Consider the following 25,652-nt stretch of genomic DNA (forward strand, 5'->3'; position numbering starts at 1 on the left):
AGACAGCGAGGATCCAAAGATTTCTGTCAAGGCCTCAGCAATTTCCTCTCCAGCCTCCTTCAGTATTCTGGGGTAGATCCCATCCGGCCCTGGGGACTTATCTACCTTAATATTTTTTAAGACACCCAACACCTCGTCTTTTTGGATCACAATGTGACCCAGGCTATCTACACCCCCTTCTCCAGACTCAACATCTACCAATTCCTTCTCCTTGGTGAATACTGATGCAAAGTATTCATTTAGTACCTCGCCCATTTCCTCTGGCTCCACACATAGATTCCCTTGCCTATCCTTCAGTGGGCCAACCCTTTCCCTGGCTACCCTCTTGCTTTTTATGTAAGTGTAAAAAGCCTTGGGATTTTCCTTAACCCTATTTGCCAATGACTTTTCATGACCCCTTCTAGCCCTCCTGACTCCTTGCTTAAGTTCCTTCCTACTTTCCTTATATGCCACACAGGCTTCGTCTGTTCCCAGCCTTTTAGCCCTGACAAATGCCTCCTTTTTCTTTTTGACGAGGCCTACAATATCACTCGTCATCCAAGGTTCCCGAAAATTGCCGTATTTATCTTTCTTCCTCACAGGAATATGCCTGTCCTGTATTCCTTTCAACTGACACTTGAAAGCCTCCCACATGTCAGATGTTGATTTGCCCTCAAACATCCGCCCCCAATCTATGTTCTTCAGTTCCCGCCTAATATTGTTATAATTAGCCTTCCCCCAATTTAGCACATTCATCCTCGGACCACTCTTATCCTTGTCCACCAGTACTTTAAAACTTACTGAATTGTGGTCACTGTTACCGAAATGCTCCCCTACTGAAACATCTACCACCTGGCCGGGCTCATTCCCCAATACCAGGTCCAGTACCGCCCCTTCCCTAGTTGGACTGTTTACATATTGTTTTAAGAAGCCCTCCTGGATGCTCCTTACAAACTCTGCCCCGTCTAAGCCCCTGGCACTAAGTGAGTCCCAGTCAATATTGGGGAAGTTGAAGTCTCCCATCACCACAACCCTGTTGTTTTTACTCTTTTCCAAAATCTGTCTACCTATCTGCTCCTCTATATCCCGCTGGCTGTTGGGAGGCCTGTAGTATACCCCCAACATTGTGACTGCACCCTTCTTATTCCTGATCTCTACCCATATAGCCTCACTGCCCTCTGAGGTGTCCTCTCGCTGTATAGCTGTGATACTCTCCTGAACAAGTAGCGCAACTCCGCCTCCCCTTTTACATCCCCCTCTATCCCGCCTGAAACATCTAAATCCTGGAACGTTTAGCTGCCAATCCTGCCCTTCCCTCAACCAGGTCTCTGTAATGGCAACAACATCATAGTTCCAAGTAGTAATCCAAGCTCTAAGTTCATCTGCCTTACCCGTAATGCTCCTTGCATTAAAACATATGCACTTCAGGCCACCAGACCCGCTGTGTTCATCAACTTCTCCCCGTCTGCTCTGCCTCAGAGCCACACTGTCCCTATTCCCTAGTTCTCCCTCAATGCTCTCACCTTCTGACCTATTGCTCCCGTGCCCACCCCCCTGCCATACTAGTTTAAACCCTCCCGTGTGACACTAGCAAATCTCGCGGCCAGGATATTTATGCCTCTCCGGTTTAGATGCAACCCGTCCATCTTATACAGGTCACACCTGCCCCGGAAGAGCTCCCAGTGGTCCAGATAACAGAAACCCTCCCTCCTACACCAGCTGTTTAGCCACGTGTTTGTCTGCTCTATCTTCCTATTTCTAGCCTCACTGGCACGTGGCACAGGGAGTAATCCCGAGATTACAACCCTCGAGGTCCTGTCTTTTAACTTTCTGCCTAGCTCCCTGAACTCCTGCTGCAGGACCTCATGCCCCTTCCTGCCTATGTCGTTAGTACCAATATGTACAACGACCTCTGCCTGTTTGCCCTCCCCCTTCAGGATTCCCTCTACCCGTTCGGAGACATCCTGGACCCTGGCACCAGGGAGGCAACATACCATCCTGGAGTCTCTTTCACGTCCACAGAAGCGCCTATCTGTGCCCCTGACTATAGAGTCCCCTATAACTATTACTCTTCTGCGCTTTGACCCTCCCTTCTGAACATCAGAGCCAGCCGTGGTGCCACTGCTCTGGCTGCTGCTGTTTTCCCCTGATAGGCTATCCCCCCCGACAGTATCCAAAGGGGTATATCTGTTCGAGAGGGGGACAACCACAGGGGATTCCTGCACTGACTGCCTGCCCTTTCTGGTGGTCACCCATTTCTCTGCCTGCACCTTGGGTGTGACCACACTTACATAACTGCGATCTATGACGCTTTCCGCCACCTGCATGCTCTTAAGTGCATCCAATTGCTGCTCCAACCGAACCATGCGGTCTGTGAGGAGCTGCAGTTGGGTGCACTTTCTGCAGATGAAGCCATCCGGGACGCTGGAAGCCTCCCGGACCTGCCACATCTCACAGTCAGAGCACAGCACCCCTCTAACTGACATTGCGTCAATTAATTAAAATTAAAATTTGTCTTTTTTTTTTTTTAAATACTTTTTTTTTTAAATTACAAAGTTACTGTCAACTATCTGTTTCCTAGCACTAGATTTCTAATAGAAATGCGATAGCTAACTATAATATTCTCCGATCTCTGGCTTAGATATCCTCTAAATTATAATTAAGTTATTATGTTTAATTAGTTCCCAAATACTCAAAAAAATTTAGGTTAGAATCCCAACCAGCCACTCAGGTCACAGCTTTTCTGTGATGTCACTTCAGTTTCCCCCCGACACACACAATTTGAAAAAAGGTATAAAAGTAAAAATCACTTGCTTACCTTCTGAGATGTTCTCAGGTTCTCTCGCTGACAGAGACTGCTCCTCCACCTCCAATCCTTGACCTGCACAATGCTAATAATATAATAATATAATATGGCACTTACCTTACACCAATGGGTCTTATTATTAGGTTAGAGGAGGAGGGTGGGTGGGAGACACTACACGTGTAGTGTCTCGGGTTTCCTCTCCACCAGAATTTATTGGTTGGGGGGGGGGGGGGAAACTTGCCAGAGGTCGAACTTCCGGTTCCCGCCGAAATCCAAAGGGCTGCTCCTGTAAAGGTAAGTGGTTTTAAACTCACTACTCACCTCCAAGAAGGCCCCTGCGCACCGCTGCCGCCGAAATCCAAAGGGCTGCTCCTGTAAAGGTAAGGTTTTTAAACACACTACTCACCTCCCAGAAGGCCCCTGCGCACCGCTGCCGCCGAAATCCAAAGGGCTGCTCCTGTAAAGGTAAGGTTTTTAAACACACTACTCACCTCCCAGAAGGCCCCTGCGCACCCCTGCCGCCGAAATCCAAAGAGCTGCTCCTGTAAAGGTAAGTGGTTTTAAACTCACTACTCACCTCCAAGAAGGCCCCTGCGCACCGCTGCCGCCGAAATCCAAAGGGCTGCTCCTGTAAAGGTAAGGTTTTTAAACCCACTACTCACCTCCCAGAAGGCCCCTGCGCACCGCTGCCGCCGAAATCCAAAGGGCTGCTCCTGTAAAGGTAAGGTTTTTAAACACACTACTCACCTCCCAGAAGGCCCCTGCGCACCGCTGCCGCCGAAATCCAAAGGGCTGCTCCTGTAAAGGTAAGTGGTTTTAAACTCACTACTCACCTCCAAGAAGGCCCCTGCGCACCGCTGCCGCCGAAATCCAAAGGGCTGCTCCTGTAAAGGTAAGTGGTTTTAAACTCACTACTCACCTCCAAGAAGGCCCCTGCGCACCGCTGCCGCCGAAATCCAAAGGGCTGCTCCTGTAAAGGTAAGGTTTTTAAACACACTACTCACCTCCCAGAAGGCCCCTGCGCACCGCTGCCGCCGAAATCCAAAGGGCTGCTCCTGTAAAGGTAAGTGGTTTTAAACTCACTACTCACCTCCAAGAAGGCCCCTGCGCACCGCTGCCGCCGAAATCCAAAGGGCTGCTCCTGCAAAGGTAAGGTTTTTAAACACACTACTCACCTCCCAGAAGGCCCCTGCGCACCGCTGCCGCCGAAATCCAAAGGGCTGCTCCTGTAAAGGTAAGGTTTTTAAACACACTACTCACCTCCCAGAAGGCCCCTGCGCACCGCTGCCGCCGAAATCCAAAGGGCTGCTCCTGTAAAGGTAAGGTTTTTAAACACACTACTCACCTCCCAGAAGGCCCCTGCGCACCGCTGCCGCCGAAATCCAAAGGGCTGCTCCTGTAAAGGTAAGGTTTTTAAACACACTACTCACCTCCCAGAAGGCCCCTGCGCACCGCTGCCGCCGAAATCCAAAGGGCTGCTCCTGTAAAGGTAAGTGGTTTTAAACTCACTACTCACCTCCAAGAAGGCCCCTGCGCACCGCTGCCGCCGAAATCCAAAGGGCTGCTCCTGCAAAGGTAAGGTTTTTAAACACACTACTCACCTCCCAGAAGGCCCCTGCGCACCGCTGCCGCCGAAATCCAAAGGGCTGCTCCTGTAAAGGTACGGTTTTTAAACACACTACTCACCTCCCAGAAGGCCCCTGCGCACCGCTGCCGCCGAAATCCAAAGGGCTGCTCCTGTAAAGGTAAGGTTTTTAAACACACTACTCACCTCCCAGAAGGCCCCTGCGCACCGCTGCCGCCGAAATCCAAAGGGCTGCTCCTGCAAAGGTAAGGTTTTTAAACACACTACTCACCTCCCAGAAGGCCCCTGCGCACCGCTGCCGCCGAAATCCAAAGGGCTGCTCCTGTAAAGGTAAGGTTTTTAAACACACTACTCACCTCCCAGAAGGCCCCTGCGCACCGCTGCCGCCGAAATCCAAAGGGCTGCTCCTGTAAAGGTAAGTGGTTTAAACTCACTACTCACCTCCAAGAAGGCCCCTGCGCACCGCTGCCGCCGAAATCCAAAGGGCTGCTCCTGTAAAGGTAAGGTTTTTAAACACACTACTCACCTCCCAGAAGGCCCCTGCGCACCGCTGCCGCCGAAATCCAAAGGGCTGCTCCTGTAAAGGTAAGGTTTTTAAACACACTACTCACCTCCCAGAAGGCCCCTGCGCACCGCTGCCGCCGAAATCCAAAGGGCTGCTCCTGTAAAGGTAAGTGGTTTTAAACTCACTACTCACCTCCAAGAAGGCCCCTGCGCACCGCTGCCGCCGAAATCCAAAGGGCTGCTCCTGTAAAGGTAAGTGGTTTTAAACTCACTACTCACCTCCCAGATGGCCCCTGCGCACCGCTGCCGCCGAAATCCAAAGGGCTGCTCCTGTAAAGGTAAGGTTTTTAAACACACTACTCACCTCCCAGAAGGCCCCTGCGCACCGCTGCCGCCGAAATCCAAAGGGCTGCTCCTGTAAAGGTAAGTGGTTTTAAACTCACTACTCACCTCCAAGAAGGCCCCTGCGCACCGCTGCCGCCGAAATCCAAAGGGCTGCTCCTGTAAAGGTAAGGTTTTTAAACACACTACTCACCTCCCAGAAGGCCCCTGCGCACCGCTGCCGCCGAAATCCAAAGGGCTGCTCCTGTAAAGGTAAGTGGTTTTAAACTCACTACTCACCTCCAAGAAGGCCCCTGCGCACCGCTGCCGCCGAAATCCAAAGGGCTGCTCCTGTAAAGGTAAGGTTTTTAAACACACTACTCACCTCCCAGAAGGCCCCTGCGCACCGCTGCCGCCGAAATCCAAAGGGCTGCTCCTGTAAAGGTAAGTGGTTTTAAACTCACTACTCACCTCCAAGAAGGCCCCTGCGCACCGCTGCCGCCGAAATCCAAAGGGCTGCTCCTGTAAAGGTAAGGTTTTTAAACACACTACTCACCTCCCAGAAGGCCCCTGCGCACCGCTGCCGCCGAAATCCAAAGGGCTGCTCCTGTAAAGGTAAGTGGTTTTAAACACACTACTCACCTCCCAGAAGGCCCCTGCGCACCGCTGCCGCCGAAATCCAAAGGGCTGCTCCTGTAAAGGTAAGTGGTTTTAAACTCACTACTCACCTCCAAGAAGGCCCCTGCGCACCGCTGCCGCCGAAATCCAAAGGGCTGCTCCTGTAAAGGTAAGGTTTTTAAACACACTACTCACCTCCCAGAAGGCCCCTGCGCACCGCTGCCGCCGAAATCCAAAGGGCTGCTCCTGTAAAGGTAAGGTTTTTAAACACACTACTCACCTCCCAGAAGGCCCCTGCGCACCGCTGCCGCCGAAATCCAAAGGGCTGCTCCTGTAAAGGTAAGTGGTTTTAAACTCACTACTCACCTCCAAGAAGGCCCCTGCGCACCGCTGCCGCCGAAATCCAAAGGGCTGCTCCTGTAAAGGTAAGTGGTTTTAAACTCACTACTCACCTCCAAGAAGGCCCCTGCGCACCGCTGCCGCCGAAATCCAAAGGGCTGCTCCTGTAAAGGTAAGGTTTTTAAACACACTACTCACCTCCCAGAAGGCCCCTGCGCACCGCTGCCGCCGAAATCCAAAGGGCTGCTCCTGTAAAGGTAAGTGGTTTTAAACTCACTACTCACCTCCAAGAAGGCCCCTGCGCACCGCTGCCGCCGAAATCCAAAGGGCTGCTCCTGCAAAGGTAAGGTTTTTAAACACACTACTCACCTCCCAGAAGGCCCCTGCGCACCGCTGCCGCCGAAATCCAAAGGGCTGCTCCTGTAAAGGTAAGGTTTTTAAACACACTACTCACCTCCCAGAAGGCCCCTGCGCACCGCTGCCGCCGAAATCCAAAGGGCTGCTCCTGTAAAGGTAAGGTTTTTAAACACACTACTCACCTCCCAGAAGGCCCCTGCGCACCGCTGCCGCCGAAATCCAAAGGGCTGCTCCTGTAAAGGTAAGGTTTTTAAACACACTACTCACCTCCCAGAAGGCCCCTGCGCACCGCTGCCGCCGAAATCCAAAGGGCTGCTCCTGTAAAGGTAAGTGGTTTTAAACTCACTACTCACCTCCAAGAAGGCCCCTGCGCACCGCTGCCGCCGAAATCCAAAGGGCTGCTCCTGCAAAGGTAAGGTTTTTAAACACACTACTCACCTCCCAGAAGGCCCCTGCGCACCGCTGCCGCCGAAATCCAAAGGGCTGCTCCTGTAAAGGTAAGGTTTTTAAACACACTACTCACCTCCCAGAAGGCCCCTGCGCACCGCTGCCGCCGAAATCCAAAGGGCTGCTCCTGTAAAGGTAAGGTTTTTAAACACACTACTCACCTCCCAGAAGGCCCCTGCGCACCGCTGCCGCCGAAATCCAAAGGGCTGCTCCTGTAAAGGTACGGTTTTTAAACACACTACTCACCTCCCAGAAGGCCCCTGCGCACCGCTGCCGCCGAAATCCAAAGGGCTGCTCCTGTAAAGGTAAGTGGTTTTAAACTCACTACTCACCTCCAAGAAGGCCCCTGCGCACCGCTGCCGCCGAAATCCAAAGGGCTGCTCCTGCAAAGGTAAGGTTTTTAAACACACTACTCACCTCCCAGAAGGCCCCTGCGCACCGCTGCCGCCGAAATCCAAAGGGCTGCTCCTGTAAAGGTAAGGTTTTTAAACACACTACTCACCTCCCAGAAGGCCCCTGCGCACCGCTGCCGCCGAAATCCAAAGGGCTGCTCCTGTAAAGGTAAGTGGTTTTAAACTCACTACTCACCTCCAAGAAGGCCCCTGCGCACCGCTGCCGCCGAAATCCAAAGGGCTGCTCCTGTAAAGGTAAGGTTTTTAAACACACTACTCACCTCCCAGAAGGCCCCTGCGCACCGCTGCCGCCGAAATCCAAAGGGCTGCTCCTGTAAAGGTAAGGTTTTTAAACACACTACTCACCTCCCAGAAGGCCCCTGCGCACCGCTGCCGCCGAAATCCAAAGGGCTGCTCCTGTAAAGGTAAGTGGTTTTAAACTCACTACTCACCTCCAAGAAGGCCCCTGCGCACCGCTGCCGCCGAAATCCAAAGGGCTGCTCCTGTAAAGGTAAGTGGTTTTAAACTCACTACTCACCTCCCAGATGGCCCCTGCGCACCGCTGCCGCCGAAATCCAAAGGGCTGCTCCTGTAAAGGTAAGGTTTTTAAACACACTACTCACCTCCCAGAAGGCCCCTGCGCACCGCTGCCGCCGAAATCCAAAGGGCTGCTCCTGTAAAGGTAAGTGGTTTTAAACTCACTACTCACCTCCAAGAAGGCCCCTGCGCACCGCTGCCGCCGAAATCCAAAGGGCTGCTCCTGTAAAGGTAAGGTTTTTAAACACACTACTCACCTCCCAGAAGGCCCCTGCGCACCGCTGCCGCCGAAATCCAAAGGGCTGCTCCTGTAAAGGTAAGTGGTTTTAAACTCACTACTCACCTCCAAGAAGGCCCCTGCGCACCGCTGCCGCCGAAATCCAAAGGGCTGCTCCTGTAAAGGTAAGGTTTTTAAACACACTACTCACCTCCCAGAAGGCCCCTGCGCACCGCTGCCGCCGAAATCCAAAGGGCTGCTCCTGTAAAGGTAAGTGGTTTTAAACTCACTACTCACCTCCAAGAAGGCCCCTGCGCACCGCTGCCGCCGAAATCCAAAGGGCTGCTCCTGTAAAGGTAAGGTTTTTAAACACACTACTCACCTCCCAGAAGGCCCCTGCGCACCGCTGCCGCCGAAATCCAAAGGGCTGCTCCTGTAAAGGTAAGTGGTTTTAAACACACTACTCACCTCCCAGAAGGCCCCTGCGCACCGCTGCCGCCGAAATCCAAAGGGCTGCTCCTGTAAAGGTAAGTGGTTTTAAACTCACTACTCACCTCCAAGAAGGCCCCTGCGCACCGCTGCCGCCGAAATCCAAAGGGCTGCTCCTGTAAAGGTAAGGTTTTTAAACACACTACTCACCTCCCAGAAGGCCCCTGCGCACCGCTGCCGCCGAAATCCAAAGGGCTGCTCCTGTAAAGGTAAGTGGTTTTAAACTCACTACTCACCTCCAAGAAGGCCCCTGCGCACCGCTGCCGCCGAAATCCAAAGGGCTGCTCCTGTAAAGGTAAGGTTTTTAAACACACTACTCACCTCCCAGAAGGCCCCTGCGCACCGCTGCCGCCGAAATCCAAAGGGCTGCTCCTGTAAAGGTAAGTGGTTTTAAACACACTACTCACCTCCCAGAAGGCCCCTGCGCACCGCTGCCGCCGAAATCCAAAGGGCTGCTCCTGTAAAGGTAAGGTTTTTAAACACACTACTCACCTCCCAGAAGGCCCCTGCGCACCGCTGCCGCCGAAATCCAAAGGGCTGCTCCTGTAAAGGTAAGTGGTTTTAAACTCACTACTCACCTCCAAGAAGGCCCCTGCGCACCGCTGCCGCCGAAATCCAAAGGGCTGCTCCTGTAAAGGTAAGTGGTTTTAAACTCACTACTCACCTCCCAGATGGCCCCTGCGCACCGCTGCCGCCGAAATCCAAAGGGCTGCTCCTGTAAAGGTAAGGTTTTTAAACACACTACTCACCTCCCAGAAGGCCCCTGCGCACCGCTGCCGCCGAAATCCAAAGGGCTGCTCCTGTAAAGGTAAGTGGTTTTAAACTCACTACTCACCTCCAAGAAGGCCCCTGCGCACCGCTGCCGCCGAAATCCAAAGGGCTGCTCCTGTAAAGGTAAGGTTTTTAAACACACTACTCACCTCCCAGAAGGCCCCTGCGCACCGCTGCCGCCGAAATCCAAAGGGCTGCTCCTGTAAAGGTAAGTGGTTTTAAACTCACTACTCACCTCCAAGAAGGCCCCTGCGCACCGCTGCCGCCGAAATCCAAAGGGCTGCTCCTGTAAAGGTAAGGTTTTTAAACACACTACTCACCTCCCAGAAGGCCCCTGCGCACCGCTGCCGCCGAAATCCAAAGGGCTGCTCCTGTAAAGGTAAGTGGTTTTAAACTCACTACTCACCTCCAAGAAGGCCCCTGCGCACCGCTGCCGCCGAAATCCAAAGGGCTGCTCCTGTAAAGGTAAGGTTTTTAAACACACTACTCACCTCCCAGAAGGCCCCTGCGCACCGCTGCCGCCGAAATCCAAAGGGCTGCTCCTGTAAAGGTAAGTGGTTTTAAACACACTACTCACCTCCCAGAAGGCCCCTGCGCACCGCTGCCGCCGAAATCCAAAGGGCTGCTCCTGTAAAGGTAAGTGGTTTTAAACTCACTACTCACCTCCAAGAAGGCCCCTGCGCACCGCTGCCGCCGAAATCCAAAGGGCTGCTCCTGTAAAGGTAAGGTTTTTAAACACACTACTCACCTCCCAGAAGGCCCCTGCGCACCGCTGCCGCCGAAATCCAAAGGGCTGCTCCTGTAAAGGTAAGTGGTTTTAAACTCACTACTCACCTCCAAGAAGGCCCCTGCGCACCGCTGCCGCCGAAATCCAAAGGGCTGCTCCTGTAAAGGTAAGGTTTTTAAACACACTACTCACCTCCCAGAAGGCCCCTGCGCACCGCTGCCGCCGAAATCCAAAGGGCTGCTCCTGTAAAGGTAAGTGGTTTTAAACACACTACTCACCTCCCAGAAGGCCCCTGCGCACCGCTGCCGCCGAAATCCAAAGGGCTGCTCCTGTAAAGGTAAGTGGTTTTAAACTCACTACTCACCTCCAAGAAGGCCCCTGCGCACCGCTGCCGCCGAAATCCAAAGGGCTGCTCCTGTAAAGGTAAGGTTTTTAAACACACTACTCACCTCCCAGAAGGCCCCTGCGCACCGCTGCCGCCGAAATCCAAAGGGCTGCTCCTGTAAAGGTAAGTGGTTTTAAACTCACTACTCACCTCCAAGAAGGCCCCTGCGCACCGCTGCCGCCGAAATCCAAAGGGCTGCTCCTGTAAAGGTAAGGTTTTTAAACACACTACTCACCTCCCAGAAGGCCCCTGCGCACCGCTGCCGCCGAAATCCAAAGGGCTGCTCCTGTAAAGGTAAGTGGTTTTAAACTCACTACTCACCTCCCAGAAGGCCCCTGCGCACCGCTGCCGCCGAAATCCAAAGGGCTGCTCCTGTAAAGGTAAGGTTTTTAAACACACTACTCACCTCCCAGAAGGCCCCTGCGCACCGCTGCCGCCGAAATCCAAAGGGCTGCTCCTGTAAAGGTAAGTGGTTTTAAACTCACTACTCACCTCCAAGAAGGCCCCTGCGCACCGCTGCCGCCGAAATCCAAAGGGCTGCTCCTGTAAAGGTAAGTGGTTTTAAACTCACTACTCACCTCCAAGAAGGCCCCTGCGCACCGCTGCCGCCGAAATCCAAAGGGCTGCTCCTGTAAAGGTAAGGTTTTTAAACACACTACTCACCTCCCAGAAGGCCCCTGCGCACCGCTGCCGCCGAAATCCAAAGGGCTGCTCCTGTAAAGGTAAGTGGTTTTAAACTCACTACTCACCTCCAAGAAGGCCCCTGCGCACCGCTGCCGCCGAAATCCAAAGGGCTGCTCCTGTAAAGGTAAGGTTTTTAAACACACTACTCACCTCCCAGAAGGCCCCTGCGCACCGCTGCCGCCGAAATCCAAAGGGCTGCTCCTGTAAAGGTAAGTGGTTTTAAACTCACTACTCGCCTCCAAGAAGGCCCCTGCGCACCGCTGCCGCCGAAATCCAAAGGGCTGCTCCTGTAAAGGTAAGGTTTTTAAACACACTACTCACCTCCCAGAAGGCCCCTGCGCACCGCTGCCGCCGAAATCCAAAGGGCTGCTCCTGTAAAGGTAAGTGGTTTTAAACTCACTACTCACCTCCAAGAAGGCCCCTGCGCACCGCTGCCGCCGAAATCCAAAGGGCTGCTCCTGTAAAGGTAAGGTTTTTAAACACACTACTCACCTCCCAGAAGGCCCCTGCGCACCGCTGCCGCCGAAATCCAAAGGGCTGCTCCTGTAAAGGTAAGTGGTTTTAAACTCACTACTCACCTCCAAGAAGGCCCCTGCGCACCGCTGCCGCCGAAATCCAAAGGGCTGCTCCTGTAAAGGTAAGGTTTTTAAACACACTACTCACCTCCCAGAAGGCCCCTGCGCACCGCTGCCGCCGAAATCCAAAGGGCTGCTCCTGTAAAGGTAAATGGTTTTAAACTCACTACTCACCTCCAAGAAGGCCCCTGCGCACTGTACGTTGATGATATAATAGTATGGGGTTCTACAAAGATGGAACACAACGACCGACTCATCAAAGTACTACAAACAGTTAAGAAGTATGGACTGAGATTGAACAAAGCCAAGTGTCAATTTGGCATTAAAGAAATCATGTTTCTGGGGGACAAGTCTGCTCATGGTGTACAACCTGATCAAATGAAAATTCAGGCAATAATGAATATGCCATGACCGTCAAGAAAGGCGTTCTGAGGATATTAGGAATGATCAACTTTATATACAAATTTATTCCGAATTTGTCAACCAAGACAATATGTCTGAGAGAAGTTATCAAGACGATGAATACTTTTGAATGGACAGATAAGCATGAGCAAGAATGGCTTACTCTGAAGACAGCTTTGACAACAGCTCCAGTGCTAGCATTTTTCAACCCCAACCAAGAAAATGAAAATCTCGACAAAGTGCCAAAGGATGGTTAGGTGCAGTTTTGTTACAACAGGAAGATGGAGAGGATTAGAAGCCAATTGCCTAGAGTCTAGGTCCATGACTGACTCCGAGTGTCGATGCACTCAAATTGAGAAAGAATGTCTTGGACTAGTTAATGGCATGGAAAAGTTTTGTATCTATGTGTATGGCCTACCAACTTTTCTGGTGGAAACGGATCACAGACCATTGGTAGCCTTCGTCAAAAAAAACCTAAGTGAGATGTTGTAGCCATCTCAGATGGCTACCTGCAAAAGACCACGGGAATTATGGCCAACCCAGGACTCAGACACACTCAGAGCTTGTGTGTGTATTTGCAGATAGCTAGACGCGATTGAAACCCCCGCTCGTTTGCATTCTAATGGCCCATTTCCCCAGAACAAAAGGACTGTACTCAGGTAACCGATACAGATGCAGACTAAACGGCGCCACTCCCTTTGCTAAGAAAGCCCAAACAGCCATGATCAATGACCGCTCAGGACACGCCCAGCCATCAAGGCACCCGCCCCTTTATTGGCCAAAATCGAAAGCAGTGATCGAAGCCTGTCGAATTATTGGGTCCAAAGCTAAGGACCGCCCCAAAGAGCGCGAAATCCCAGAGGGATAAAAAGAGACACAGCCATGTGTTCGGTCTCTCTTGGCCCCGGCCCACGCCTAAAACAAAGTGTAGCATTATGACCAGAAGACAAGTTCAAGACCAACGATTGCTACCAGACGGCTGAGCCCAGCAGAAACGAAGCCACTTCTTCTATCCAGCCACACAAGATCCAAACAAAGGCCTTGTTCATCCCCCAAGAGCCGGTTGCCCTGAAGTTAAGTATAGGTTATTGTAGTTGTTAGGTGTAGTTTAATTTGTAGTGTTTTATGTTGCATGTCGAAGTAATCCTTATGTGTAAATAAACCACCTTTGAACTTGAACAGACTAACTGGTTGGTCTTTGATCAATATCCGGTAAAGCCTTGTGGCGGTATCATTTGATACCTGGCGACTCTGAAAAGCAATATTATCATTAATAACTGCCATATCTAGTTAATTTGGCAACATTATTGGTGACGCTGGTGGGATAGTATTCCACTCATTAAAAAGAGCAACAATGTCACCACACATACAGAGAATGATGATGAAGCTCCAACAGCATGATTTTGATCTAATGTACACTCCAGGCAAGCACATTGTAGTTGCAGCTGCGCTATCAAGAGCTACAGCTGTGCTGGAAGACAATCAGATTGAAGGCGATGTGCAAGTGCACGTCAATCTGATAACTAAGACACTGCCGGTGTCTGATTAAAAAATCAAAACTAATAGTAGCAGAAACCAAAAGGTTGAAGTTCTGCAGATGGTAATCAAGAATCTCAACGAGGGATGGCCAAATGGGTCATGTTCAAAGTACCACAGCATCAGAGCAGAACTAAGTGTAGCCAATGGATTCCCTATAAGGCAACAAAGAATAATATTACCACAGTCTCTGCGAGCTGAAACTTTACAAAAAATTCACGAGGTCCACCTTGGAATTGAGCACAAGACACGGTATATTGGCCAGGGATCAACAAGAGTCAAAGGATGATAGCGGAATGCGCGACATGTCAAAAATTCCAACATAGACAAATTAAAGAATAAATGCAGATGGGTGACATAGTGACACTTCCATGGCAGAAAGTAAGGATAGATTTGTTTTATCTCGAAGGGAAAGAGTATTTACTGGTCGTAGATTACTTCTCAATTTTCCTGAAGTGGCACAGTTATCCAGCGCGTCAGCTAGGTGTGTTATAATGCATACTAAAGCTATCTTTGCTCATCATGGCATTCCACAGGTTGTCATGACAATGGTCCATGTTTCGCTTGTCAGGAATAAAGGGAATTTGCGCAGAATTACAACTTCAAGCATGTCATACGCATCCAGTCCTTTATATCCACAGTCAAATGGAAAGGCAGAGAAAAGTGTGCAAATAGCAAAACAATTATTTAAAATATCAATGGACAGCCAGGATGACCCATATGTGGCATTTCTCGGTTATTGAGCATCACCATCACAATTACTGATGAACAAGAAGATAAAAACAATGTTGCCATGTCTTTCAAATCAACAAGCAAGTCACAAAATAAAACATCAACTGTAACATCAAAATAAAACATCAAAAGAGGAAGCAGTAGAGACACTATGACAGGTCAAGCACTCTTTCCCTTCGAAATAATACAACTTTTAGAACACAATGATATCGTAAGAGTGGAGCATCCTGATGGCTGGTCAATGTGTGCAAAGGTGATACAGAAGGTAGGTTTGAGTTCCTACACAGTCATCACAGAACAAGGACAGGTATTCGGGAGGAACAGAAGAGCTTTGTTAAAAATTCAGCAACCTGTTACTTCACTGTCAGCAGATGATGTGTGTGAAAACCTCTGTCTATCTAAACCAACGCAACCTGAACAAGAATCAAGTGTACAACTTGAAGATACCCAGAGCAATGCAGTTCCAACAGAGGCATTTTCAGAGCCACTAGAATGTCAAGCAGATGCGGCAGATCAACAAAAGCTTAGAAGGTCATCGCAAGAAGCCTGACAGACTTAATCCATAGTGGACACTGTAATTGTAAATAATCTGAATTGTTATGCTATGCGAATCATACGTTTGATAATTGGTTGGAATGATGTATATTATATCTTTGTTAAAATCTAAAGGAAAGGAGATGTAATGATATACATGAGCAATTCTGTATGTTAATATGTTAGACCTCCAACCAGCAGGTGGCAGTAGAATTACATCACGTGACATTGCAACCTCGAGGAATCTGGGTGAGGAGTTATCATGGATAGTCACGTTTTGTATTAGCGCTCGTTGTTAACAGTTTACGGTTCGTTAGTATTATTAGTATCGTTTTCTACCCACGTTATTACATATAATTTAATAAATCTTAACTAGTCACAAACTAGACGTCCTTTGGTGTACTGACTCAATCATTGCAACGCACTAGAACGTAACACCGCCAACAAGTGAGCCAGGGCCCTCCGGCCCCAGAGCCTCCAGAAGACGCCCACCAGGGCCATCGAAGGCCACGGGACAAGGTAAGCAGCTGGCTGCCTCCATCTCTGATGTGTATCCTAGGGAAACACCAAGACGTAGTGATAGAGTTATAGGAGGACCAGGCACATTGAGGATCACGGAGGGCATCGGGGTTGAGAGGAGGGGGGGGGGGCACCTCGGGAGTGGGGTATTGTACAGCACATTAAACAACTTTTTGCACAACCATTATGATGCCTCTGTCACTTTCTTCCGCAATGCGGGCTGACCCCAGGACACTTTGCCCATCTGTCTGGGCATCCCGCCCCTCCATGGTGTTCACCCAGCCTTTGGGCGTGGACATGCACCCAGAGCTGTGTCCCATCCCCTGGGTGTTCGGATGTTGGCTGCTCTGTGTGGGATGTTGCTTCCCAGTGTTCAAGCGCAGTGTCCAAGCATCAAGGTTTGTTTGGAATGAGAGCCAATAATTCCCACATGCTATATGGCCTGCTCACCCACAAAAATCCACTTGGCATGTGTCAAGTGCTCACTTAACCACGATTGCCAATACCCTATTAGCAATAGCCTTCAGCCACACGGCCCGAGGCCTCAGCAGTTGGTGGGGGTTATGGGTGATCGGTGGGGCAGAGACAATGGTTACCCCCGAATGTGGATGGGATCCAGGGGTTAGCATGGTGGTGCCACAAGTGTTTGCCCCCCCCCCCCCCCTTGCCGGCTACCCCCACCCAGCACATCCCCCTCCATGGCGGCTCAACCCTGCGAGGATCCCCCACCCCCGCCAAGCACTGGGGTGGCAATTCCAGCACCCTTGGGCTCTTTGCCTGTGAGCAAAGGTGGCTACACACCTCCTCGGCTCCCCACAGAAGCCCTTCCGTCAGATTCATGTTTTTAAATAGGAGTACTAATCGGCGTCAGCGTAAACACTTGCTGGGGAGGCCACTGAATGACGGGAGGCCGTTGGATATGGGGCCGCTCTCGTTAATTGTATAGAAATGGGGCTTAAGTGGCGATAATTGGTTTCTCACTACGCTACGGCGAGATCCTGATTTTACCTATGGCCGGTTGCATCGCAACCTGTTTGTCACCCGGCGCGGATCTCGCTTTTGGCCTCTCTCGCTATTGACCAGCCTCATTACGCTTAAGCAAGAGCGCAACGAGGCCGGAGAATCGCACCCATTATTTTCTGTAAGATTGCTCCTGCTTATACTGACCAAGTTAAACACTTCCTTGAGCAAAGGGCTTTAAAAGTGTACACATTTCATGGTAAACAATGGCACAACACAACACTTGGTCCTCACCCCTCTATCATCATCTGCTAATGATGATTTAGGTGTTCCCTCATAGTCAGAATCATTTTTCATTCCATCTTCAACATTATGAGGCTCACTTATCCTTGGAGATTGGGGGGTTGATGTTTCGTCAATTACCAGCTCCCCTTCATTGCAGGAAGTGACAGTGCTCTCTTCAGACATTGGATTCATTAACTGCATGTGCTCACCTGCAAAAACAAAATACACACAACTCTTAACACATACTGGGATAGGAATACAGTGAATTACATAACACAGAAAGGCATTGTGCCAACAGTATACTGCATTATTGTAGAATATATATTGGAATAAGGAGGTCTTGTGGTGCAGTGTCTCTGCCTCTGAACCTGAAGCCCCATTCCAGGACTTGATGACGGAGGAAAGTGCATTCATAATGTGTCAAACAGGTTGAATATTAACTTGTAAACCTTTCCAACATACAAGACCATAAGACACAGGAGCAGAATTAGGCCACTCGGCCCATCGAGTCTGCTCCGCCATTCAATCATGACTGATATTTTTCTCATCCCCATTCAGCATGGTGGCACAGTGGTTAGCACTGCTGCCTCACAGCACCAGGAACCTAGGTTCAATTCTGGCCTCAGGTGATTGTCTGGGTGGAGTTTGGAGTTTGCACTTTCCCCCCAGTGTCTGCGTGGATTTCCTCCGGGTGCTCCGGTTTCCTCCCACAGTTCAAAGATGTGCTGGTTAGGTGAATTGGCCATGATCAATTGCCCCTTAGTGTCCAAAAGGTTAGGTTAGGTGTGGTTGGAGCCTGAGCCTAGGTAGAGTACTCTTTCAGAGGGTCCCGCCTTATCTTGCACCCGAGCAATTTCCCTCACCAAGGCCACGCTTCGGAGCTGATCTGCCAAAATATGCCCTGCCTTCTCCCCATACTCAGACAGCTACTCCCCTCGCCCTGCCTTCTCCCCATATTCAGGCAGCTACTCCCCTCGCCCTGCCTTCTCCCCATACTCGGACAGCTCCCCTTCCCCTTCTCAACTGACGCTTCACTTTCCCCGAGGACATTAGATCAAACCTCACTTGCCAGGAGCCCTGGTTCCGGGTCCCCATCTACCTTCCATCCACCTACAAAATCCCTTCCATCCACCTACAAAATCCCTTCCATCAGCTGTTGGCATTCCCTCTCTCTATCCACCTTAGCCTTAAACAAGATCACCTCACCCTCACCACCACCTTAACAGCCTCCCAGATCACCGACAGTGAGACTTCCCCGTGTAATTAAACCCCACATACTCCTCAATCACCTTCCCTATCTTGTCACTGAAGCTCCAATCCACCAATATAACCCCACATCCATTCTTCACCCCCGCCTCTGGGCTGTCCCTTCTTCAATACCACATCCGTCCAATGCAGAGCATGATCCGAGATCAGAATTGCAGAATACTCTGACCTCTTAACCCCAGCTAACTGCGCCTATCCCACCACAAAAAGTCAATATGGAATGCACCTTGTGCACCGGGGAGAAAAACGAATACTCCCGATCCCTTGGGTGTAAAAACCTGCATGAGTCCACTCCTCCCATCTCCCTCATGAGCCCAGTCAATGCCTTCAAATGTGTAAAAACCCTTGATCTCTTCATCATCCCCCTAACCCCCTCATGTTCCACGTCACTATTCTGACCGGGGGTTTCTCATTCCCCCCCTCTCCTATCCGCCATTATCATAACCCCAGCACATGCCGCTCTGTCCAGGCTCACCCCAACCTTTTGTTACCGTTGAATTCCTCCCCCTCCCAGAATCCCCCCATCCACTTCCTCTTGAAAACCTCCTCCAGTATCAATGCCCTCCACTCATCTTTCACACCTCCCAGGTCCATCGAAACCTATTCGACCTGGTTCCAACGACCGCGGTCCCCTCCCCCCACCACATTCCCGTTCACTCGCCAACCTTCGCTTGCTACTGCGGTGACCCCTGCCAGCACCCCACCCCACTTCTTCCATCCCCCTCTTCATTAATCCGGCCCCATAGACCCTAACAATCCCCCATCTCCCTCATACTAAAGAATACAAAACCGTGCCCACAGAAAAAAGGAATAAACCCAATACATGTGAACAAATGTAAACAAAACCCTCCCATTCAAGAAACAGAAAAACAAAACCACAATCAAATAGAAACCCCTCCAAAAGAAAAAACACCACACCCGTCCCCACAAACCAAGTCCAAATCCCACTCTCATCTTAGTCCCAGTACTTCAGCCTCTGCCGCCGCCACCATCTCAATAAAAATCCCTTGAATTGTGAGTCACTTTCAACTTCGCAGGGTAGACCACTTCAAACCTCACTCCACTGCTATACGATGCCACTTTCACCCATCCGAGGCCTTCTCGCCAGCTCCGCCGTTAGGTCTTGATATATTCATATACCAACGCCTTCCCTTCCCACTTGACCGCTCTTCTGTCGACTCTGCTTCACCCAGCTCAAGACCTTCTCATTCACATGGGACTTGTGAAAGCTGTTTATAACCGCCCTTAGTGGTTCATTTGCTTTAGGCTTTGGTCTGAGCGACCGATGTGCCCTTTCCAACTCGTAGCGGGAGGAATCTTCCCCCTCCCCCATCAACTCTGCCAACATCTTTGTGAAGTACTCTGGTTTATGGACTTTTATGCCTGGTTTCAGGGGTAGTTTGTGAATGGGTCGGTGTGGGAAGTTATAAGGTGTAAAATGTTGAAGACCCAGCAGAAGAGTGCTGGAAAGAAGGGGGCGAGCGCAAGTTCACCATTGAGTGAGTCTGTGAGTCCTGTATGAAGAAAGATGGCAGGCTGGGTCATTGGATGGGGCCGCTCCCCTCACAGTGGAAACTCTGACCGAGGTGATGTTGGGGGTGTTCGAGAGGCTGTTTGCCAAGCATATAGAGGTGCTGCGGAGGGAGATGATGACTGCGATGAAAGAGGGGTGGAGAAGGCAATTGCCCGGTAAAGGCGGCATTGATGAAGATGTTGGTCAAGGTGCAGGAGCAAGGGGAGATGTTGAAGGGAGTGGAGGAGGCATTGTCGTAACATAACAACCAGTTCACCTCGATAGGCAAGGAGAGTGGCGGAGGCCATCGAAGAGCTGTGCTAAGGTGGAGGACCTGGAGATAAGGTCAAGGAGGCAAAATCTGTGAATGGTGGGCCTGCCTGAGACGTGGAGGGCCCAAGGCCGACTGAGTACTTCACAAAGATGTTGGCAGAGTTGATGGGGGAGGGGAAAGATTCCTCCCGCTACGAATTGGACAGGGCACATCGGTCGCTCAGGCGGAAGCCTAAAGCAAATGAACCACCAAGGGCGATTATTGGGGAAGATCCCGGAACTGGACTCACACCGGCTTATTATGGGGGGGTGGGGGAACTTTAACATGGTCATTGGCTCGGGGATGAACCGGTTGAGTTAGAGATCGGGAAGGGTGTCGGCGGTGGCGAAGGAGCTGAAGGGGTTTATGGAGCGCATGGGGGGAGTGAACCCGTGGAGGTTTGGGAGGCTGAGGGCGAAGGAGTTTTCATACTTCTCCCATGTGCATGAGGTCTACTCGCGGATTGATTTTCATGTGGTGGGTAAGTCATTGCTGGCAAAGGTGGTGGACTCGGGATTTTCAGCAATCGTGGTCTCGGACTCCTCCGCTAGCAGGGTCAACTGTGGAGGTTGGATGTGGGGCAGCTAGCGGAGGAGGAGGTGTGTGAGCGGGTGAGGGCCGCCAACCAGGGGTACGTGGAGGTAAACGACACAGTATGAGGACTCGGCCGCCATGCTATGGGAGGCACTCAAGGGGGAGTTTATATCAATTCGTGCCCACAGGGAGGAGGAGGAGCGGGCAGAGATGTCAAGGTTAGTGGACGAGATTATGCGGGTGACAGAAAGTACACGGAGGCCCCTGAGGCGGGATTGTTGAAGGAGAGGCAGAGGTTCCAGATGAACTTTGGGTTGGTGTCCACAGGGGCAGTTGTGGAGGGCCAGAGGGTCAGTGTACGAGTACGGGGAGAAGGCTAGCAGATTGCTGGCCCACCAGCTCAGGAAGCAGGAGGCGGCGAGGGAGATTGGCACGTTGAAGGACGACAAGGGTGGAGTGGTATTGGATCTGGAAGGGGTGAATGAGGTACTTGAGTCACAGTAAGGAAGTGCGTAGTTGGGGGGGGTGCATTGATATGGGAGCTGTTGGAGGCAGCCTCATGTAAAGGTACTAGTTTGGGAGCGTTGTTGACGGTGCCTCTGCCGTTTTTGCCAACCAGGTACTCCACAAGTCCAGTAGCAGTGGCAGCCCCGAGGGTGTGGCGACAGTGGCCACAGCACTTGAGGCTTGAGGGGGCCTCGGTTTGGGCACTGATCTGTGGGAATCACAGGTTCGCTCTGGGGGAATTGGACGGGGGGGGGGGGGGGGTGTCAGGGTTGCCGGCGGGCAGGGATTGAGCAGTATGGAGATTTGTTCGTGGAGGGCAGCTTCTCAAGTTTGGAAGGACTGGTAGAGGCGTACGAGTTGCCCAGTGGAAATGGGTTCCTATACTTACAGATGTGGAACTACGTGAGAAAGCAGGTGCCGTCCCTTCCTGATCTGCCGCCCCCGGGGTTGCAGGACAAGGTGCTGTCAAGAACAGGGGCTGGAGAGGGCAGGGTGTCAGAGATATACAAGTAGTTAAGCAAAAGTGGGAGGAGGAGCTTGGGGGTTAGCGGGTGGCTGAGTTATGGGAAGAAGCTTTGAGGGTGAATGGGTCCTCCTCATGGACACCACGGCCGGATTCCCCGAGCCTCCACGCCGCAATTGCGCTCGCAATTGACCGGAGAATCACCGGCAGTCGCGCGCGCGGTCGACGCGGCGTCGGTCGGGGGCCGTTGAAAGAGGCCCCTGTAGCGATTCTCCGCAGACGACCGTCTGAGTTCCCGTCAGCGTGGGTCACGTATGGTTCCACCCGGCAAGAGCTCGGAGTTGCGGCTGCGGTGGCCATCCTGGTGGGGGGCGGGGGGATCCGTCACTGGGGGGGGGCCTCCACGACGGCCAAGCCCGAGATCGGGGGCCACCGATCGGCGGGCATGCGCGATCTAGGGGGGGACCTACTTCTTCAGCGCCGGCCCGCTGTGTGGGTCCGCCATGTCGCGTGGGGCCGGCGCCACAGGTGTAGGGCCCTGTATCGGCAGCCGGCTCTGCATGGAGCATACCGGGGCCCTGATAGCCCCCTTAAAAATGGAGAATCACTCCGGACTTTCCAGAAAAATGTCCGGAGTGATTCGCGCCCGTTTTCTTGCGGGTGTGGGGACATAGCCCCATTATTGGAGAATCCCACCCCATATTTTAGAAAAAATGTGGAGGCCATGGAGAGGCTGCGGAGGACTTTTGCCAGAATGGCACCAGGACTGAGGTGACTCAGTTAAGCAGAGGAACTACGGAAGCTGGAACTCTTCAGAGTAAAGAATGTTAAGAGAAATTATAGGCCAGAACCTTACGGCAGTGACAGGGGTCTCAGCCACTAGCTGGAGAGCCAGCAAAAGCGCTGCATCGTCTCTTTCCGGAATATGCCACTCAGGCACTTGACAGTCAGCAGTGGGCTCGAGGAGGGGAGCCCTCCCATCAAGAGATGCTGGTCAATCAGAGCTCAGTGAGCCCATGCCTGCAAACAACCGCGCACTGGTTTGCTTGCCATCTTTCCTGAATTGTAAGACCCCACCCACTTCATGGGTTAATACCAGTGGTGGGATGAGGCCCTTAGCAGGCATTAATCAGCAACTTAAGGGCCTCAATTGGCAGTGGGATGGGAAAGCGGCCCAGGGACTTCCGTCATGGACATAACTGGGGTGGAAACCAGAAGAGATGGTGTCCCTGCCTGCCATCCTCACACCTAATTAAATTCCCCCACCCCCAACCAACAGGTTCGCCAATGGGGATGGGATGAAGATTCTGGCTACAATGGGAATATGTTCAAAATTATGAAGGGCTTTGATTTAGGGAGAAACTGTTTACACTGGTGGAGGGTGGATAACCCGAGGACACAAATTTCAGATAATTGGGAGGAAAAACCAGCATGGGGAGGAAAATTTTATTTCGACTGAGCTGTTATGATGTGGCATGAAAGGGCGGTGGAAACAGATACAGTAGTAATTTTCAAAAAGGAATTGGGTACATTCTTGAAAAGGAGAAATGTGCAGGGTTATGAGGAAGGGCCAGGAAGTAAGAGTTAGTATATGGTTCTTTCAAAAAGCGAGCATAGGAACCAAAAAACAAATTGCCTCCTGCTGTTTTACATTATTTTATGGTTCTCTGAGTCCATAACTATCTTCGGCCCAGCTATTTTCAATTGGTTCATTGATGGTCCTTCTTCCACCCCAAGGTCAGGACTGAGGCTATTTATTCAGGATTTTACAATATTCAGCTCCATTGACAACTCCTCCAAAAATGAAACAGCCCATGCCAGTCGACAGCAGAACTGAAATAGCATCCATGGCTGGACTGACAAGTGGCGGATAACATTTGCGCTGCACAAATACCAAATAATGGGCATTTCAAAAGCCAAAAGGCTTATCCACCTTCCCTTGACATTGAAAGTAACTATTCTGAGTGGGTTGGTGAGGAGGGGTGGTGAGGGGCCAGGAATATCATCATTGACCAAAAGCTATATGGACCAGCTATATCACCAACTTGGCTACATGAGCAGGACAGAGCTGAGTACTCTCTGACAAACAGTAAATAATCCACCACATGATGTTGCAATGCTTTTTCACCACTCACAAATCTCAACTCAGAAATGTGATGGAATACTATCCATTCGCCTGGGTGGGTTTAGCTGCAATGATACTTAAAACATTCAACATTATCTACGATGGAACAGTTCCTTTGATCAATAATTGAAAATCGGGACTGAGGGTGGTTGATTTGCTCCCCCGCGTCACTGTCCAGCAGGTGCTGAAGTTAAAAATTACCACTCTTAAATAGACAATGTGTTCTTCATTTTTTCCAGAACAAATGGTCAGCCCTTTTCAAATTGCCACTGGCTGCTTCTGATATTTGACTTGCTCATTGAATTACTAACCTAACTCAAAATCAAAAATAATTGTCTTTTCAATATCTGGAAATGAATTACTGAGCTGGTCCTGACTGAACTGACAAATTCAAAAAGGAACCCTCGCCTACAAACAGAACCAGCCGCGCAGCCCTATTATACTTTAATGATACCTCTCAATCCTGTAATTAATGAAACTTGCAATATTACATCTGAAATAGTGGTGTTACTGTGGCACAGAGGCGTTAGCACTGCTGCTTCACAACACCACAGATCCGGGTTCAATTCCGACCTTGGGTGGCCGTGTGAAGTTTCCACATTCTCCCAGAGTTTGGTGGGTTCGCCATGCTAAATTGCCCCTTAATGTCCAAAGATGTGCAGGTTAAGTGGGGTTATGAACAGGGATAGGGCAGGGGAATTGGGTGCATATTTGAAAAGGACCTGTCTGCGTGGGCTTCCTCCGGGTGCTCCGGTTTCCACCCACAGTCCAAAGATGTGCAGGTTAGGTTTTGCGGTTATGGGGATAGGGGGGGATGGACAGGGGGGTGGACATGGGTAGAATGCTCATTCGAAAGGTCGGTGCAGACTTGATGGGCCAAATGGCCTCCTTCTGCACTGTAAGGATTCTATGATTCTATACAACACAAGCTGACGAGCAAACACCACATGCATTATGAATGGGTTTAAACACAATAACACGTAAAATAACATTGGGGTACAGTTTCTGCTGTGGAAACAATTGAGATATTATGGCCAAAATGCTCTCAAAATTGTGTTGGTTAGGTTATAGATAAGGGGCAGTTTCTCCGTTTCGCCGGATGGTCAATGGGGTTTCCCATTGTGGGGCAGCCCCACGCTATCGGGAAACCCCCGGGCCATCGGCAAAACAGAATCCCGTGACGGAGAATTCAGCCCCAGGTTTTCGGTTAATTTCATTTGCATAGTCACAAAAATGGTCTTCACTGAGCTAGCAAAATGGGATAGTTTAACAGAACCTCACTGTTTTTTTAAAAAACCTTTCCATTAAAACGTATTGCTTGATGTATTTAAGAATGGTAACCTATGCAATTTTACTAATACAATTAAATAAAAATATGTTCATCATTAAACATCAATCTTTTAAATCTGAAAGTTACCCAACACGTGCAAGACCACACCTACCCAAAGAGATCCAAACCACAGCCTATTTAGTTGTCTAAATACTCAGTAGCACTAGTTGCATTGAAGGTGCCACAGGCACCAAAAAGAAAATGCTGGAAAATCTCAGCAGGTCTGGCAGCATCTGTAGGTAGAGAAAAGGGCTAACGTTTCGAGTCCAGATGACCCTTTGTCAAAGCATCCACAGTAATTTGCTTTTATCCAGGTGCCACAGGCAACTGAGTTCAAGTAGTCCTCAAGGTTTGTTAATCACTTTTTGCACACCAACAGTTACAGAAGGTGTGAAACATTATCCAGCTGACTTTAGCCACCATATGCTTTGCAACTCTGAACCCAAGTTTAAACCATGTAGGTGAGTAAAGTAGAATGGGGCACATACAACCAGCTGGTCACTGTAAAAATTGCAAAATTGCTTCACTCACTGTGTGCATATTTCTCCAGGTCCTCAGGGCTGGAATGTTGTTCTGGCTGCACCTGATCCAATTCTCCATCATCAGTCACAGGTCCGGTTTCAAAGCAAGATTCAGACAGCACTGACTCATCCTTCGCCTCACAGCCTGCACTGGATTCAAAGATGTCGCAGTTGAGCTGTGTACCCTGCTGCAGCCCCATCCGCTCTCTCGGAGACGGCCTGGGTAAAAAAAAGAGGAAACGGTCTTTGGAGCTTCTGGTTTTAATTTGAGAGCATTTGTTGAGAGACTGTTCTCTGCAGATTTTGAATATCAAGAAACAATTAAGAATGGTTTACCGGAGATAAAGGGGCATGAATGACTGAAGGAGATCAGTGAAAG

The 25,652-nt window shown here is 50.6% G+C and overlaps 1 protein-coding gene across 1 annotated transcript in view; it reads right to left on the bottom strand.

The window, feature by feature from the left end:
* cnksr1 (connector enhancer of kinase suppressor of Ras 1) overlaps window positions 1–25,652 on the bottom strand; it is a 166,012-nt gene that overhangs the window by 46,053 nt on the left and 94,307 nt on the right. The window contains exons 11-12 of the mRNA XM_072501005.1: window positions 25,284–25,492; window positions 16,711–16,910 (exon numbers count right to left, since the gene is read on the bottom strand). Of these exons, the coding sequence (XP_072357106.1) occupies window positions 16,711–16,910; window positions 25,284–25,492 (409 nt within the window). The remainder of the gene's footprint in view (window positions 1–16,710; window positions 16,911–25,283; window positions 25,493–25,652) is intronic.

The sequence above is a fragment of the Scyliorhinus torazame genome, chromosome 1, assembly GCF_047496885.1.
Source record: "Scyliorhinus torazame isolate Kashiwa2021f chromosome 1, sScyTor2.1, whole genome shotgun sequence".
Lineage (NCBI taxonomy): Eukaryota > Metazoa > Chordata > Chondrichthyes > Carcharhiniformes > Scyliorhinidae > Scyliorhinus > Scyliorhinus torazame.